This window comes from Capsicum annuum, chromosome 7 (assembly GCF_002878395.1).
Source record: "Capsicum annuum cultivar UCD-10X-F1 chromosome 7, UCD10Xv1.1, whole genome shotgun sequence".
Taxonomy (NCBI): Eukaryota; Viridiplantae; Streptophyta; class Magnoliopsida; order Solanales; family Solanaceae; genus Capsicum; species Capsicum annuum.
This window is the reverse complement of record NC_061117.1, coordinates 197,760,463-197,779,505: the sequence shown is the minus strand read 5'-3', so window position 1 is coordinate 197,779,505 and position 19,043 is coordinate 197,760,463. Positions and strand designations below refer to the sequence as shown.

Here is a 19,043-nt window from a genome sequence, read left to right as displayed (position 1 = left end):
CAGTTTGGGTCGGTTATTGGTCAATATCATAACCAAACCAACTTAGTCGTTTATAAAATTTCTAAAACTAAACCAAACCAACACAAAAAAAAACTGTCGGTTTGATTCTTGTCGGTTTAGTTCGGTTTGGTTTGATTTTTTGGTTTATAACTTTAGTTAATGATAAAAGTTGAAATTTTTCTTAAAAAAAATTCAACCCAACACATGAGATGTCAACCGGCTGTTATTCCTCAACCTTGAAACTAATATGTCAATTTAGTGTTATACTTAGACAATGCCATATGAACGCTTCTACAAATGTATTTAGAAACTTAGGCAACGCCATGAACAACACCATATGAACGCTTCCATAAATGTATTTAGAAACTAAATATAAGAGAATGATATGATAAACTCCCTAAAAGGTAAACACACAAATTTTTTGCTTAATAGGAACCAAAAAGAAAGTTCAAAACTAGTGATTATCTATAGTCTAATAAAACTCACCTATAAAATCTCATAGACAACAAGATAATTTTTACAATTAGTATCATTTGTCATTCAAAGTGTGAAAATCATATAGAATCTCATAACGTACCATCACTTAGATGGAGACATATGACTAAAAGTGTTATGACTAAAGTTAAATTCATGATTAAAATATAAAAAATATTTATATTTTATTTATGAATAATATATAAATAATTTATATATGCATACGTATGTGATATATATATATATATATATAAATATATATATATATATACATATAAAAGAAAAAATTTATCGGTTCGGTTTGGTTATTTTATAGGTTATTTTAGAGTAAAATCAAAACCAAAACACATAAGTATCTGTTTTAAAAATTTGTAATCAAACCAAACCAAACCTAACCAAATGTCGATTTTTTTAATCGGTTTGGTTTGGTTCGCAGTTCGATTTGATTTTTAACCAAATCATGAACATCCCTAGCTGTGGGGGTGGTGGACGTTAATGATGATGGCTATGACAGTCATAGCTGGACAGGGGGACGGGGGTGAAGGGTGGGGTGGGGTGGCTGGACGGGGGAGGGGGGGTGGGGAGTGGGGAGGGGTTGAGGCTGGACGGAGGAGGGGATTTGGGAAGGGGTTCTTTTAAAAGAAAAAAATTATTATTTTAAATTTTGAAAAATATTTTTTTAATTAAAAATAATGGAGGGAAAAAAGGCTATTTTTTATTTTTTAATTTTAATATTATTTTTAATTTTTTAAAATTATTTTAATATAAAATTGATCAAAAATTGACCCCCACTCGCACTCTTGGCGCGCACGTGTCTGCATGCGCCTCGTCTTAGTCAGCCTTTGAATGCCACATAGGCCTGGTCAACGGTCAAAGGGTTTAAAATATTATTTTTTAATGGGTTCAAGGGTCTAGATGACAAACATGTAAATAGGAGTATCCATATTACAAAACGGACATAGTACAAGGATTCATCGAATCATTTTTCCATAAATTCACCTTAGCGAGAGAATAGCATAGATTTTATAGATATTAAGTTATTCGACATAATTTGCATAGTATTTCTATGACCTAATATAGCTAGGCATGAGTTTAGAGAAATTTTATCTTTCTTCATATAAGTTTTGTAGAAACTAAGTTAAGCGCATGTATTTTTTGTAGCATAATTTGTAGATTCTGAAACTAAAATTTTTCCTCTACTAACATAAGTTCGGTAGAAATTAAATTATGTCTCGTAAAATATAACTTATTGATTATGAACTGAACTTATACTTTCGACAGCAGAAATATTTATAAGAATTAAATAACATAACTTCTTGTGCCCAGTAAAACATAGATATCTCGTGTTATATTATGATTAAAAAACATATAAACTTTTGCCTGGCGAATATGTTTTTGGCTTTTTAATGTCACATTTAAAAGATGAAACATATAATCTAAAATAAATTATAAATAAATGTACACTATATATGATTTCAGTATGAGGTTTTTTAATTGCTTTAGAAAAAGTTGGGAGTAAGAGAAAGAAAAACGGGAAGGGGATTGCGATATGAAAAATTAAACTCTCATCAATAAAGTGAAATTCAGATAACCAACCAATTGAGCTACTAAAATTTTCCAATAACTTTATTATGGCAATTCAGATATCCTATTTATTCCAACTTGTGGTTTTCAATTCATAAAACGTGTCAACAATCAAGTTAACCTTGTGCTACTAGTTCAGGCCAGCAAGTAATTGTGACAATGTTTCTCCGTTTCTCAATTAATAATAGTCAAACATATCAATGAAGGTCAAGGTCTCCATTCGTGGATTTGCTACGCATCCATTCAGGCAGCTCAGTGCATTGTAGCTCATATTATGTACGGAATTCGTAAAACAATCGAATCGTAAAAGTTTATTATACATAATTTTATTTTATATTTCTTTAAAATATTGTTCACGAGTACTAATACTAAAGATAATCATTTACATAAATCTATGTAGTATTTGTATTTTACTTATTATTTATTCCCTCCATCTCAAATTACTTAACATATTTGCTAAATTTTTTGTCTCAAATTAGTTGTCGTGTTTAAGAATTCAAGAGATAATTAATCATTTTTTTCAACTATACCAATATTAATTGAAGAACTTTCATCTAATTATAAAAATTGAATAAGATCATACTCCCTCCATCCCAAATTTCTTAATTTAATTTCTTATTTTACTTGTCTTTTTTTCATTAATCAAGAAGCGACAATTTTTTTCTCATGTTTTACCCTTTGCATTAATTACTTTTTCTTTAAATTAAAATGTAAACATCATTGGGGTATTATGGTAAAATAGTCATGTTATTAATTATTTTTCTTAATCGTGTCATCTCAGTTTGGGACGGATAATTTGAGATGGAGGGAGTCTTTATTAATTTGCATCCGTTACAATTTCTGCTTAATATTACTCTGGTACAAAAACAAAGATGTCAAGTTATCTGAGGCGAGGAAACATATATATTTAATGAAATTTCTGGGTGATCCCGTGAAGCCATTTATGGCATGGTAAATGCGTCCCCGTATGTGTGAGAGAGAGCATGTATAATGGTTCATTCACAGCCACATTATTTAACAAATTCCCAACCTTCACTTTGCATGCCAAAAGACGATGTCATAATTAGTAATCACAGCTCACATAATTAACAGCTTTTGGGGCCTCTCATAATCAAAAAAGTTCACGAGGACCACATAGAGTAATCCATGAAAGGGTTCACGCTATAGGAAAATATCCAGTTTCTATCACAACATATCTAGTTTATATCCTGAATAGCTGCCAGAAAGTATGACTCTTTGCACGAAGAGTGAGATACGATAAGTAGGGATGATTATGGGGCGAGTGTAAGACGGGTGCTGGGCAAACTAGTGTAAATCTGCATAGACTTCAACCCGTCCCATCCCACATAGCGTAATTTGATGTTTTCAACCCGTCCTGCCCGATCAAACACCACATACACTGGCGCGCAATCCAAAAAGATTATTCAAGAAATTTGCAACAGTTACGGTACATCGCCCGCACATATGAGGCTAGCAAATATTACCACACAACTATATTCTCCTTAAAACATAATCCATTTTAACAGCTAAAGCATAGAACTGAATTCTGGATACCAACAGGCACAGAGGCACAAGTCGACTGAAGTTCGCAAGTGCAGGCTGCCTTGCTGATCTTCATTGGAAACTAAATCTAGAGGAGCAAAGGGGAAGGGACAAATTTCCCTAATTATGGTACTAGTTCAAACACTGAAACAGGAAGGCCGCGTCAAAAGTATCACAAGTTTAATACTGTGATCCTCAAATCACACCAAGAGTTCCCTCACTTCGGGTCCTGCGCATAGACAGGTCAGGTCTGAAGCTAAGAAGCTTGCTGCTGAAGTCATAGACCTGTTGCCGTGTAGTAGTTTTAGTTCCAATAGGGGGCAAGCGGGCAGTAGGTCTACTCTTGGATGGTTTTGTTGAGGTCATTGTTTGACCTTTACGACCATGGGTTGATGAAGATGATGCTTTGTGTGTGACAACACCATGGCTTGCCTTCCGCATAGCCTTGGCTGGCTTGAGACCTCGATCTATCTGATGAGCACCAATGGCTAATCTAGAAGATCTGTCTGCTGTGTCCTTCACCTTGACGGGCTTCCTGTTGAAGTAAATGAGATTCGGAAGAAGGCCTTGGAGATTCTTTTTCAGTTGTTCATCACCAACATTCTTCTGGGCAGGGTTCCCTTCCAGACTGATTGCTTGTAAAGAACCATAATTAGCTGCAAGTTGGCCCAAACATTTCGCTGTAGATATTTTGTTGAATCTCAAATCCAGGACATTCAATTTTAGGAGGCGGTGAAGACCCTCAACCTCGCTGATTTTATTCCCGGCTAGGTACAGCTCTTTCAAGGAAGAACAGGAAGCAAGACCTACAGGCCAAATTTCCATATTCGAAGTAATTTAGCTTAATTACAATCTACTTTTTTTTTTTGGAGGTAAAGCTCAATTACAATCTACTTAGCATATAAGGATGAAGAAGATAAAGGAAAAAAATATGGATAAACGGAAGAAAGGTAACTTAACAACATATGGAGAAATTTTATGGCCTCTCAGCACCGAGTTGAATTGATAAATTTGACTCAGCACACTTGATAAGAAGAGAGCTGAACAAGAAACAATTACTTGTAGTCATGTACTTAGGTGAACATGTGCCACAGAGGAGGCCATAAACTAGAGAATCTTCACCAACATGAAAGGAAATTGAACTGTTCACTCCGAACTAGGAGATAATGAGTTCCGAGGGTTTTATAACCAAAGAAAAGAGTTAATGATAGTCATTGACTTACTTTTTGACCGTGTTGATATAAAAATGAGGAGAACAAAACAGCATAGAGAAGTAAAAACTAAGTGATGTGACATATATGGCTTGTTCTGTTGTATAATGTGTACTGTTCTGTTCACTAGCAAAGTGGTCAGTACTTTACATGATGTGAAACGGGATGGTTTGCACTAATTTAGCTTTATTAAGTTGAACTGCCAACTTTGATTACTGAGAGAATGAAGAAGATTTTAGTAAATGGATTGAAGCAGCAATTCTCTGTCCTTTATTTCAGAGAAATGTACATCAATTGCAAGAACAGTAAAAGAAGAACAGTAAAAGAAAAAAAAAACGTCAAGTCTTCTAAAAATCCACAAACACAGATGATTTAGCAAAGAACCAGCCAAATCATGCTATATATGTGGCTAAACTTGTAAAGCATTTTTCAGTTTATTTGACATTCATATATGTCAAGTCTTCTAAAAATCCACAAACACAGATGATTTAGCAAAGAACCAGCCAAATCACGCTATATATGTGGCTAAACTTGTAAAGCATTTTTCAGCTTATTTGAAATTCATATAGAGTTGCTACTGCACCAGATCTGTGATGTCATGCAAAACTTACAGCAAACAAAGACTTGTCAAGTTCATACGGGATATAAGTTTCTCCACTAATCATGATATTAGCAATTGTTCCTTGAAGTTCCCCAAACTGCAAAGCATCCTTTCAAGTGGAAAATTTCTAGATTTGATGACCAGTTTATTAGGACTTCAAGAGATAAATGGTGTCTACATCGAGGAAGTCTACCAACAATTCAATAGTGCATCTTCGAAAAAAATCATACCATGTCCAATCCTTACTAGTCGATTGTAGCTCAGGTCAAGAACACGAAGTCGTGTAAGTTCACGCAATCCTTCAATAACTGAGATACTGTTCCTGGACAGATTCAGAACATGAAGCCCTCGAGGGAGAGCACCAGCAGTTATCCTCACTGGGGACAAAAATAGAAGCAAGATAAGAAACTGTCAGAGTTCTAATAATAAGAAGACTTGGAGCTTGAAAAAAGGTGAACTCAAGCCAGAGAAATAGAATGTATGAGATACAAACCTATGGAATTCCCAGATAAGTTAAGTGCTCTCAAACTCACAAAAGCACTGAGAAATGGAATCACAATCAATCCATGATTTATCATCTGAGCTGACGTGGCATTGGCACTCAATGAAGAGATATATTTCTTAATACTTTCTGCGCCAGGATTGACCTTGCCATCCAACTTTGCAACAGGAGAAGCATCCAAGACATCTTTACCTTTTTGCACCTCAGGACCATACTCAGGAACAGAAAAGTCATCTGTTTCTTCAAATCTACCACAATGCTGAAGATCTGTAACCCACTCCTCAATTCGTTTTGTCTTAAAATCCTTGCCTGTCAATTCATTCCACCGGAAAAATGTAGTTTCTCCATTAACATGCTTCTTCATGTTAACCTCATCCATCCCAGGTAGTATCCAGTCTTTGGCTGAGCTAACATAGTTATATGTATCAAAATTCTCATCCGGTGGGGTTTCATGACCTTTTTCATTTTTCTGCAAACTATCTTCTTTTTCGTGTTTCAACACCTTGTTTTCTACCTCATCCACATAATTTTCTTTCTGTCTTGCATCTAACATATTCAAGTCCTCAGCAGATCGTGAGTGACGGAAGTTACGGCTAAATTGTTTGCCTGGGGAACCAATGTTAGGCAATGAACTTGATTTCACAATACAAGGAGAAGTACGTGGTGAAAGGCCACCAGACTCATTTGCATTAGACAACTGAACCTCATAGTTCTCTTGTCCCTCTTTTTCCGACTCTTTTGCATCTCCAGCGGAAAATATCGACTCATTATTAGCCAAATTAGAGTTCAATTGAAAAGAATCAGAGGGTCCAGCTTCGTGAAATAAATCAAGCAAGCTGTTATTAAATTCCTTCCCACCATCTGCAGGTGCTGATCCACACCGATCATCTGATTCATCACAAGAATATCTACCACTCTCGTGCTCTGAGTCAATGCCACTGGCAACTTTTACTTCCAAATGCAAGCCACTACCCAATGATAAACTCTTCCTCAACTGTGCATTGTTATGTCTTTTGACTTCATATTCAGTATTAGATTTGCTCATTAATTCCTCAGATTTATAATCATGCTCTAAGCGAGAAGAATCTGAAGCATGATCCGCATAGTTTTCGAGAGCATCTGCACCTGCTGCACATGATGCACTAGTTGTGGACAAGTAAGCAAAACCCTTCATGGTGTGATCCTGAGAACAATCTTCAAGTGTTTTATGCATTGCTTCAGCGTTTAAATGAACTGTTTTCTGATTATAGAGGAACATAGAATCAGCAACATTTTTAAATTATGCAAGCAAAGAAAAGTATATGTTCATAACATCAAATATTTAGTTTCTAACCTTTTGCTTGTGGGAATGGACGTGAGCTGGGAAGCATGAAAACTTAAACATCTTTAAAAAAGAAAAAAAATTGGGTTCACATGAGATGTAATCACTTTCGAGATATTGAAGAGCTCTAATATTCTAATATTTTTCTAAACTGGTAATCTGTAGAATTTCAGCAAAATAAGGTCACATGACTGCAAGACTTAGCACAGGGCGATCTTAGCCATAATCAAGTGTGAGCCCTGCTGAGACACGGCACAATCTCCAGATATGTGATGATCTTGATCTCCTCAAAACACATACTAATATCAACCCCTCGTTTTTGCCCCACACCCACTTAGAGGTGCGAGAAAAGCAGTAAGTTTTTATAGCGGCCAGACTGGAAGAAGATGGTCAAAATCTAAAAGAACCCAATGATGGCTACACCTCAAAGATACCAACCTGTTAAGAAGACAAAGAAGAAGATGAAACTGTGATGAACAAAGCGTGAAAACCAAGAGATGCACAATATATCATGTGACAGAGTTCGAAATCAATATGGTATAATGAAATTTGATATCTGATTCCTATTACCTTGCTATTTAGTTCTCTAAATTGACGTACTAGACACTAGGTCATATATCCTCATATCATTTTCATTCCAATACAAAAACGTAAAAAAGGAGTAGGAATTCATCAAGGCAGATATAAATCTAACCACACTCAGATCCATATAACATTGTATATGGTTCATTAAGGCGGCCATATATTGCCCGTATAGTTCAAGATTGGAATCGAAATGGATTCAGCATAAGAAATTTTCACATAAATCACCAAACAAGAGAGATTCTGCATGTATCATCTTCCTCAACATAGCAACATGGAATCAAACAACCACCATTTCCTATAAATTCTTCTAACATCCCCAATTCAAGTAAGAGCAAAAGTCTGATGTATACCATGGTTTTCAGATTAAATTACTAGACAACAACATCACAGCACAGAAAAATATATCAATTCAACAACTACTATTTTTTTTCTTCCATAATCATGGTGTATGGGCCAACTTGCGCACACATCAACTAATTACACAAGATACATGCCATCTCCACCATCAACAGGCATCCGGTAACTCCACTAAATCCACAAGACACCTGCCGCCTCACACTAGCAACAGGTATAAACCTATGAGGTATCTTGACTAATTCCACGTGATACCTTTTACCTCCCACAGCAATAACAGCTATGCCCACCAAACCTTGGACAAGGAGAAATCACCTAGTATTTTTTTAATCTCCGCCATAATTTAAACCTGACATCTCATGATTCTCCTACGCTTACATTCCAAACTAGTTGGAGTGGGCTATATGAATCCTCAAAAATATATTCTTACTCCATTTTAACCAATTTTAATCGATCCAATTAAACATCCATAACAGCAATCCACACCTTCAAAAACATAAACAAACAAATCCCAATCCACAACATCCATTAATCAAACTTTTTTCACACACGCAAAAAAAACATATTCATCAACAAAACAAGATTAAGAGATCTAACCTTCCACTAGCCAGCTTTACCTTTACGTATTTCTGAACTAAAAATTGACAAAATTGAAAAAGAGCAATGTTTTTCAATATTTTTGAGGCTTAAAGAGAAAAACAACAGCAAAATGATAATGTCATCAACAACCCTACAGCTATAATGAGAAAACAAGTGTTTGGCTTAGAATTTATAGCTTTACTGAGCGACACATGATTTATTTCAACTACTTTTATTTTATTTTATTTTATTTTATTGGTTGATTAACAAATAAGCTTTGAATATATTCTATTATATATCCATCAGTACAGTATAAAGAAAAAAAATCTTTTTTATTTTTCCTTAGCGGAGAATAGAAAGAGAAGTTGGTGACCACTAAAAATAGAATTTTGAGATGGGATTTTATGGCCACTTATAAAAAGGTAAGGAGTATTCCTCTTGAAGGATACTACTAATTGTACGTGTGGTGTTTTTTATAAATGTCAATTTGATTACAATCCTAAGGTAAGAAGTATTCCTCTTGAAGGATACTACTAATTGTACGTGCGGTGTTTTTTATAAATGTCAGTTTAATTACAATCGTTGAATTTGCTTGGACCAATCAGCTTTTTTTAATCAATTACTCCTAACTTAGGGAAAGAAATCACTCAGCGATTGTTTGGTAGAAAAAAAAATTGAAATAAAATTTGAGAGTAATTTTATTTCATATTTGGTATAAAGTTTTATCGAGTTTCATAACTATCTTATCTCACCATTTGTACTAAAATGGTAAAATTACTATCTCATATGAAGGATGCGATAAAATAATCTCATAGGATATCTCTACTTATCTTATCATGTGTATCAAACAACCCGAGACCTCATGTTTAATTCAACTTTATTAAACTACTAAATCATATCCGGTCTTGAATCAATCAACTTTTATGTACCACATAATATTAATATTCTATTATTTTAATAAATGCAATATTTAAATAAACTATTATATTATTTTTTATTGTTGCATCATGTCAAACATTAGCAATTTAAATGATAAATTTACAAGAAAAATAAGATATCAAATAGAGCTATTATAAAAAATATATATAATACAAGATAAATTAAGACTATTAGATAATAATAAGCAAAGATAAAATTAAAATAATATACGTTAGTGATACGATCATATTAAATTGATTATTACATAAAAAAAAAAAATTCATCTTTATATAATAATTTATTTAACGACATAATATGGTAAAATTTAAACAACAATTAAAAACAAATATTGTAGTATTAACTAATGTCACAATGTAATACGATAGGCAACAACAATCCGAACAAGTGTCAGTTGGTGATTCGTAGTGACTTTTGACCTGATTAAAAGAATGCTTTGAAGCCAATTAAGCCGACTTCATTTCTTTTTGGATTGTATAATTGAATAAAATAATAATCTATCAAGGATTGCTTCCTCGTCTCATAATAGTTGCTATATAGTAATATTTTTCAAAATTTAATTTGACTCATTTTCAAATTAAATTAAAGAATTTAAAATTATACCTAAAATATTATAATTTGCAGTCTTTTTTTATGTCAATATGATACTAAAAATTAAAATTATATATCTTAAAATTTACTTATATAATTTCAGTACGGAAAAGAAAACGTCAGTAATTATTTTGGGGACAGGGAGTGCTATGTTTATGATTCCGGATTTTGATGATTTGATCTGATTATGTTAGATTAATTACTTCCTGTTTTGATTTCAGATTTTGATGATTTGATCTGATTAGGTCAGATTAATTACTTCTTGTCTTTTCTGCTTTGTACCACTAATTTTTCTTTTCTTTTTTTTTGTGAATTTTTGGGTGAAAAGTTATTGGGGACAGTAATTTTTTTTTTATTTAAAAGTTATGATCTTAAATAATAAATGTTGTTTTTAACATTTTATGTCCTTAAACTTGTCATGTAAGATATTAAAATTGAAAAGTTACGATATATAAAAGTTTTATAAAACAATAAAGAATAAAGAAGAAGAGTAGAGACAATAGAGAGAATGGTTCTTATTTCTTCTCTTGAGGGATGAGAGCAAGACATCTGCAACACATATTTTAGAAAAGGGAATGAATACACCTCTTACCTCAGGATACAAAGCACAATTTCATCATGATAAAGTATACACTCAAATCAATACACCATGAAGAACTAATGGACTCCTCTCAAGTCCTTGTACTATTTAATAATCTTTCATGACTCAATTAGAAAGGACCACATCATTTAGACTTTGAGCTTCTACATTAGAATCAACTCGGCAACAAAGTCATATCTAATAAAATAAAAGTAAAGAACGAATTTGGATAACCTCCAAATGGACAATACAATGAAAAGTGAAACATTCCTAAATGCCTAGTAGCTTTCTACTCATAATTGTGGTGCGCAAAACACCCTTAAACAGGACTCTACCCGATGTGACTTTGTAGACACCCTGGTACCATGAACCGTGCTTTGATACCAAGTTTGTCATAAACCAAATCGAGGCCCTGGCCGCAACGGACATCCCGAATCATGAAGGCCGAGAGTCATCTTAACTTGTAATCATATGCAACATTCTTTTATTATCAAAATGCGAAAAATAAATGGAAACATGGCCATTTTAATATTTCAAAAGATCAATGCAGACATAAGTTTAACAAAACCCAAACCATTTAATACGAGTATGTAAAATATCTACTACAACTGGAAATAACAATCCGTCTGAAACCAAAATAAGGCCCCTGGTTGGACCATGAACTAAAACCAATTAAGATCAACATAAATGAACAAGATGCCTTTCGAAGTAAGAGAGTCTCACCTACTCTGAATGTTTGACAATAATCTACTGTTTAGCAGGACCGCTTGACTGGGCCTCAGAACCTGAAATATAGAGGGTTAATACGAATGTACTCGTATGTAGAACAATCCAAAAAAATATATTTTTATATAACATAGATGAAAGAATATTGTAAATATAATGAACAAAATCCCTCTATTTATAGGAAAAATTTACTCCTAGCCTGAGTAAAAGACGGATCCCTCTATTTATCGGAAAATTTACTCCTAGCCTGAGTAAAAGACGGATGCTTCAAATCCTAATAGATATCAAAGTAGATCTTGATAGATCTTGATAGACATTTACTATAATGTAAATACATCTATAACACTCCCCCTTGAATGTCTAGATAGATAATGTGACTCGTTAAAACCTTACTAGAAAAAATTCAGTGGAAAAAAAATTTAGTGAAGGAAAAAGAGTACACATCTCTAACAATACGCATATAGGCTGCCTCATTAAAAACCTTCCAAGTAAAATCCGGTGGGACAAAACCTTGAAAGGGAAAACGAGTACAACGCGTATTTGCTCCCCCTAATGAGAACATCCTTGAACTTTTGCATCCCGATTTTGTGCAGCATCTTCTTGAAAGTTGCAATTGGAGAAGATTTGGTGAATAAATTAGTCGCATTGTCAGTTGAACGAATCTGTTGCACGTTAATATCATCATTCTTTTGTAACTCATGTATGTAGAAAAGCTTTGGCAAAATATGCTTCCTTCTATCTCCATTTATGAATCCTCCCTTAAGATGTGCTATGTATGCTGAATTATCTTTGTATAAAATTACGGGTAGATTGTCATATTTCACACCACATTTTTCTCGAATGAGATGTATCATGGACCTCAACCATACATATTCTCGGCTTGCTTCATGAATAGCTATTATCTCAGCATGATTCGATGAAGTGGCTATGATAGACTGCTTTGTATATCTCTAAGATATGGCAGTACCACCACATATGAACACATAGCCTATTTGAGATCGAGCTTTATGCGGGTCAAATAAGTACCCAACATCAGCATGACCAATAAGATCGGGACTGCAATCTTTAGAATAAAACAAACTTATGTGTTTTATCCCATTTTGATGTCTCATAGTAGGAGCAGAAATATACCTTGCTAACAAATTGACTGAAAAGGCTATAGGCCTTGTAGTATTTGCAAGGTGCAGGAGTGGATCAATTGCACTAAGATATGATACTTCATAACCAATCCAATTCGATATATTTTGAATTTCATCTAATAATCTATTGTTTTGAAAACTCTCCAATAGTTTCAATGATGTTCAAGCAATAAACTTATACAATATAAGGATTATAAATAAGTTTTCTAGAAACTTTTATATGCTTTATGCAGTTTGAATTCTTAAAAGTTTTCACATAAGTTTTGTCAAGTGACAATATTCAACATTTCATGAGTGACATCTTCAAATATCTGGACTGCAAATTAAATAAGTTTTATACTTACCAAGATGCATCCTTTCATGTCACTTGATAAATGTTTTTACGTCAGCATGTTTAAATAAACATAGAATTTAGATCCTCGTAATCTTTCACAATATTGTGCCAATATTGTGTCAAATATATTGATGATATATCATTTAGTATCGGTTCACAATGTGACATAATATTTTGAGATCTCATCACTTCATTATTTTCAGGCACATGAACCTTGCATAAGGTTTCATGAAGTGTTATGTCGTAGGCTCTTCAAGAGTTCATTGCCTTCTTATTATGATTATTTGCTCCTTATTTTTCAAGGACTATTTTATTTGGAACCGATTAGTCTACCACACTTCATGCATGCATAGACTCTGTCCTTTAGGAACACAAAATAAGAGCACTTGCGCTTGATATGAGATGTTTTCGGCATTTGACTTGAATTATCTTTTGGATGAAGATCTGGTGATAATTCCTAACATATTTTATAGCACTTATAATCTCCCCCTTATGTTAGGAAAACTAACATACATCCTCTACTTCTTTGAGGAATTCATCTTTGTGCATTATGGTATATTCATTAATCGTATACGCACATCAAAATTATTAGATGAAATAATTGATTCCCGACCTTGAACCAATTAAGAGGGAAGAAATAATCACAATTTATTGGTCTAATGCATACAAGTGTTATTGCATGCAACATATCATATTTCAGACCAACACATGAAGCTTTGTTCTCATTAGCGATGATTTAGCTATTTATCAAATGCATTCAATGTCAAACCATCATCATCAAGATAACTTTCTTGATTACACAATCTAAAAATTATGCTCAATTTATATTGAACAAGTAACTTTATGAATGTCAAACGTAGGTTGACCATGAATGTACATGTGATTATCTTATTGATGCATCTTTTCAACATATCACATGATACGTGAACGGGCCCATATTCACCTTTTATTATTTTCAGATTTTGAGGAATCCAATCCCAAAATTAGTTAGTCCAACCAACTTATCATGAGAACAAACAAAATTAAAGTTCATGAAGAATTTTCTAATTCTTCAATATATGTTCAATACTCAGTATGCACATCTTCGGGATATCACAATCATTTATGTTAACTTATGAACTTTTAATGTAGTAAACTCCAAGTTTACCATGATATATGTTTTTGCTTTAGTAAATTTCAGATTTACTATTATATGAATAAATTTCAGATTTACTACTTCAGAAATAGATTTCAAAATTATTCAACCTTTTTTGGAGGTGAGTTGTGATACAATCACAATCAAGTGCACGTTTGCATTAATAAGTTTCTCATTCCCCAGGAATGAAATATAATCGTGCCTTAAGTCTATCAAATTATGATAGCTTATAACCTCTTTCAAGATTTTGCTACTTCAGAAGCAAATCGAGGCATACATATGATGTAGAGAATTTTTCTCTAGTATATCTTATAATCATATAAGCGTATGAAAATATTATCATTTTTTATGATCATTATTATATTCGTGCATTCAATCACTTGTCTTCTTTCAGACATATTATGCACTGCTACCACATACACCTCAAGAATGAAGTAAGTTGTCATATTTCAGACTTATCATATATTGCTATCACATTCACTTCATGGAATGGAGCATATTCAATGGGTCGAATTTCATGACTTTTCACCCAATACTCATTATTTTGCCTTAGCCATCACAATATCATCAATATGGTGTATTGAGCTTCAAACTCAATATTTTATCCACATAAAGGCGTCTTAGGCATAAATCGATGGGACTTGAACCCAAATATTATCATCTTTTTTGATAATATTGTTCTTGAGGAATGAATTTAAAACATAAATGGTTCCAAACTAATTTTTTTTCCTCAAATCCAACAATAATTATATCATTAATAGAAAAATACAAATAAAATAAGGAATTACTAACCTTGACCTTTAGATTTATAATCTCACCTTATTTGGCAGAGTCTCGTGCTGATAACGTGTTATAAAATAATAAAGAATAAAGAAAAAAAGTAGAGAGAATAGAGAGAGTAGAGAGAATAAAGAGAGTGATTCTTATTTCTTCTTTTGAGGGATGAGAGATCATCAGATTGTAAATACAATGAACAAAAACCCTCTATTATAGGGGAAATTTACTCTTAGTCTGAATAAAAGACGGATGCTTCAAATCCTAATAGATATCAAAGTAGATCTTGATAGACATTCACTGTAATGTAAATACATTTATAACAAAAAGAAAAATATTTTTTTAATCAGATATAAAAGGTGGGATACTTACACTCTGTTTGGATGATGGTTTCCCATAGTATGGTATGATATATTTATTAATAAAATTGTGTCTGTTTTTATTATTTCTTAAAATATATGGTATGATTTAATTCGATGGTTTAAAAACCATGAAAATCCTCACTTTATATAACCGCCGATTTGGTGGTATCCCATGATTTACTTTTTTTCTTTTTTTCAATTATGTACTTACTTAATATTATATAATCTTATTTTACCCTTCATCTTATATATTTAATCCACCTCCTACCCCGCCCCCTTCACCCTCTCCCCTCTTTTATTTTTTTTAATTTTTTTAGAAAATTTCCAACTTCTGCTTGTCCTATCCCCTGCCTCGATCCGACCCCATCCCCCGCCAAACCACTACCCTAATTTATTTTTAAAAAAATTCAAAGACTTTTTCTTACCCTACCCTCACCCCTAACCCCCAACCAATTTCCTTTTTATTTTTAATTTTTTTTTATAACTTTGAAGAAAATTTCTTATACCACCCCACCTCTATCATCTCCCTCCTCTACCAAAAAAATAATAATCCCCCCCCCCCCCCGCCCTTGCCCCCCCTTCAAAAAAAATATTTTTCTTAAAAAAAATTTAAATTTTTTTTCTTACCCCGACCTCCTACTCCACTACCCCCACCCCCCAAATATTTTTTTTTAAAACATTTAAATTTTTTCTTACCCCGCCTCCTTTGTCATATTCGTTTTCATTATTTTGTGTTTAATATATACACATATTTTTAGAAACTATTTTCCTATTTGTGTAACGAACACAAGAAAATAAGTAAGAAACAATTTATTTTCCTAGAAAATATTCTTTTGAATTCAATATCAAACATACCCGTAGCATACGCAAAATATGCATTCAAATGTTGTGCTTGTCGTTGGTATTACATCTCAAACACACATAAAAAAATTATTGCTATAAAAAATGAATCTTGTTATATTTATTTTAATCTATTCTTTTATTGACTTTGTTAGAATTTACATGAATTTAACAACTTAATATATCTACATGACATAATTTATGACAAATTAGTAGGAAAAAATTTATTTTATTAACAATTATTGATAAATTTAACATTTATGATAATTAAGGGTATTTTAATAAATTTATTAGTTACGATACAGTAACATACCATCAAACCAAACAATAAAACTATTACTTAAACAACAATGAACGATACACTCTATTCAAACATGATATTATACTGTACTGTACAGTACAATATCATACCATATAGTACTGTACAGTATGAAACTATGGCAAACCACCATCCAAACAAGTGTTACCCTAAAACGGATGGAATAGCAATAAGGGATCGTTTGGTAGAGTGTATTAAAATACTCTGAATAGAATATATTAATAATACTTGCATTAGTAATGTTAATATTAGTTATGTTGACATTATCTCTTATACACTGTTTGATTGATGTATTAAAAATAAAATATCTTGTATAATTTTTAAGAAAATATTATCTTACAAAAATACCCTCATCACTGTAAAACTTCATTGGTAAGGTTCAGGGGCTTCCTGGTGCGAAAACTTTTTCAATAACCAAGGAAAATCGAATTCACTCAATAAAAATTGATTCTTTTTCCTTAGTTCTTCTAAATTTTCCCATTCCCCTAATAGCCAGAAGAAAAAAAAAATCAAAGTGAGAGTGGAGTTGCCAACTTCAGAATTTCAAGTTGAAGTGATAAAAGCAAGCGATAAAGTTAAAGATTTAATCAAAATTGTGAAAGAATTATGGAGTGTGACTATATGTTATCGAGGCATAATTCTGTTAAAATAAAGAGTGATTAGAATTTGTCTACGTATGAAATTAAAATGGTTCTGTTATTAAAGTCGCTGTCTTCGCTAGAGAATTATAAAATTAAAATTCACAAGTCAATCTAAAAAGTATTATTTTCTTAGAATTTGTGTTGGTACATGGAAAAAATGTAATTTAAAGTTGTAAGTTTATGATGTGCTCTTGTTATATGCAATATTATATAGTACAAATTTAGGGGATACCCTTGAAGTTTTATGCTGCTATGATTTTTCTGGATGAATTTGTTTCTTGAAGGAGGGTGTTTCTTTATCTTTTGTGTCCTACAATGATGAGACGGGCGGGTGATGAGTAATGAAATGTTAAGACATGTGACGAAAATCGATATTCTTTTACATAATCTTTATAAATTCATAGGAAGAAAGATCAAATATTGAGGGGATGGAGAGGAATTTAAGGGATAATAATGTCGTTAATCACTTTAATGCATGTGTTGAGACTTTTGTATTACTAATATACTAGAAAAGGTGGTTATTAGTAATACATACTTCAATTCAGAATAAAGTGTATAACTAATGCAAACATTAATTATGCATAAGCTAAAATATATTACAAATAAAATACTATTAGTAAACAAAAAATAATGCATGCATCATACGCCCTATCAAACGACCCCTAATAATAAGAATAGGGTTACTGCATAATTTTTCAACTAGACAGGTAACGCACAGGCCCAATGCGTATAATAAAAAAAATTAAACAATGAGAAAATAAATTTAGACGTGCAAAAATTACCAAAAGGCTATTACTCGGTGAACAAATGATAAAAAAATCAGCATGTGTTGATTCAAATTCTAAGCAAACATCAATTTGAGGTAAAGTAAACCATCTACTTTTAAACATTAATAAATAACCCGCTAAAAAATGGTTAGTAATCCACTATCACACGTTAAACTACATTGATAGAGATAAAAAGGAAGTTATACTTTGTCAGCATATAAAACTTAATTCCATCATAAGCAAAATCAGGGGCAGAGCTAAGTATGGTCAAGGGGTTCATCCGAATCCCTTTTGGCAAAACATTCCTCTATGTATATGTGGTTAAAATTATTGCTTATGTTTATATCATAGATGTTCAATTCTCTTTGGCTTCGAGAAAATCCTAGCTCCGCCACTGGAATATAACAACACAAGAATCTGAAATTTTCCTATTATAGGAATGTTTTAGAAGGAAAGCAGATTACCTTGAATATCAGATAGCTCAGACCTGCACTGGAAGAACATACCATGCAACATTAGCAACACTACTCCCAGAAAGAGTTGCTTAATAACAACAAGATAATCAGTGACGATAGTGTATATGCAGACCTTACCCTACCTTAGAAGGTAGAGAGGTTGTTTGCGATATGCCCTCAGCTCAAGAAAAAGATTATTCATAACAATATATTAACAATGTAACCTCAGAAATGGGGTATCGGGAGAGTAGTGTATACACAGACCTTCAAAGATAGAGAGATTGATTACAATATATCCCTCAATTCAAGAAAAAAAAGTTTAATAATAAAATCACACCCACCAATAGATAGTGGAATCAGTACACTCAGGAAGAACACCAATGAAATATTTCCACTTAGAATCATCTTTCCATTTCTCTTTAATCAAGAAAAGAGCAATAGATATCCAAGTTTCTAATCCAGTATAGACATTCCTAATTTCAGATTCTGCAACTGTATCTGTATTAATCCATAGCCTTCTAGGCACTCCTAGAACTGTCTCACCTTTAGCTATATCCCTCTTAGCAACTAATCCTAAAACTTCAGGTACAATTGGTGGTTGTACAGGTGTCTTTATTGATACAACCCCTTCATCACATAAGCCTGTTCCAGAATGTTTGGAATTATTCTGGGATTTTTGGGTCAAGTTTTT

At 32.7% G+C, this 19,043-nt stretch overlaps 1 protein-coding gene across 2 annotated transcripts; it reads right to left on the bottom strand.

The window, feature by feature from the left end:
* Positions 1-3,458: 3,458 nt before the first annotated feature.
* On the bottom strand, positions 3,459-9,202 carry LOC107870128. 2 transcript variants are annotated; one of them, XM_016716556.2, is made up of 5 exons: positions 8,772-9,202; positions 7,248-7,673; positions 5,906-7,154; positions 5,643-5,789; positions 3,459-4,406 (listed from the first exon to the last, which is right to left on the bottom strand). In XM_016716556.2, the coding sequence occupies exons 2-5, from the start codon at positions 7,296-7,298 to the stop codon at positions 3,796-3,798; spliced, it is 2,058 nt and encodes a 685-aa protein (XP_016572042.1). In that variant the 5' UTR covers positions 7,299-7,673; positions 8,772-9,202; the 3' UTR covers positions 3,459-3,795. The 2 variants fall into 2 exon arrangements, with proteins under 2 accessions (XP_016572042.1, XP_016572043.1); XM_016716557.2 differs by having other exon boundaries at positions 8,792-9,070.
* Between the last annotated feature and the right edge of the window lie 9,841 nt (positions 9,203-19,043).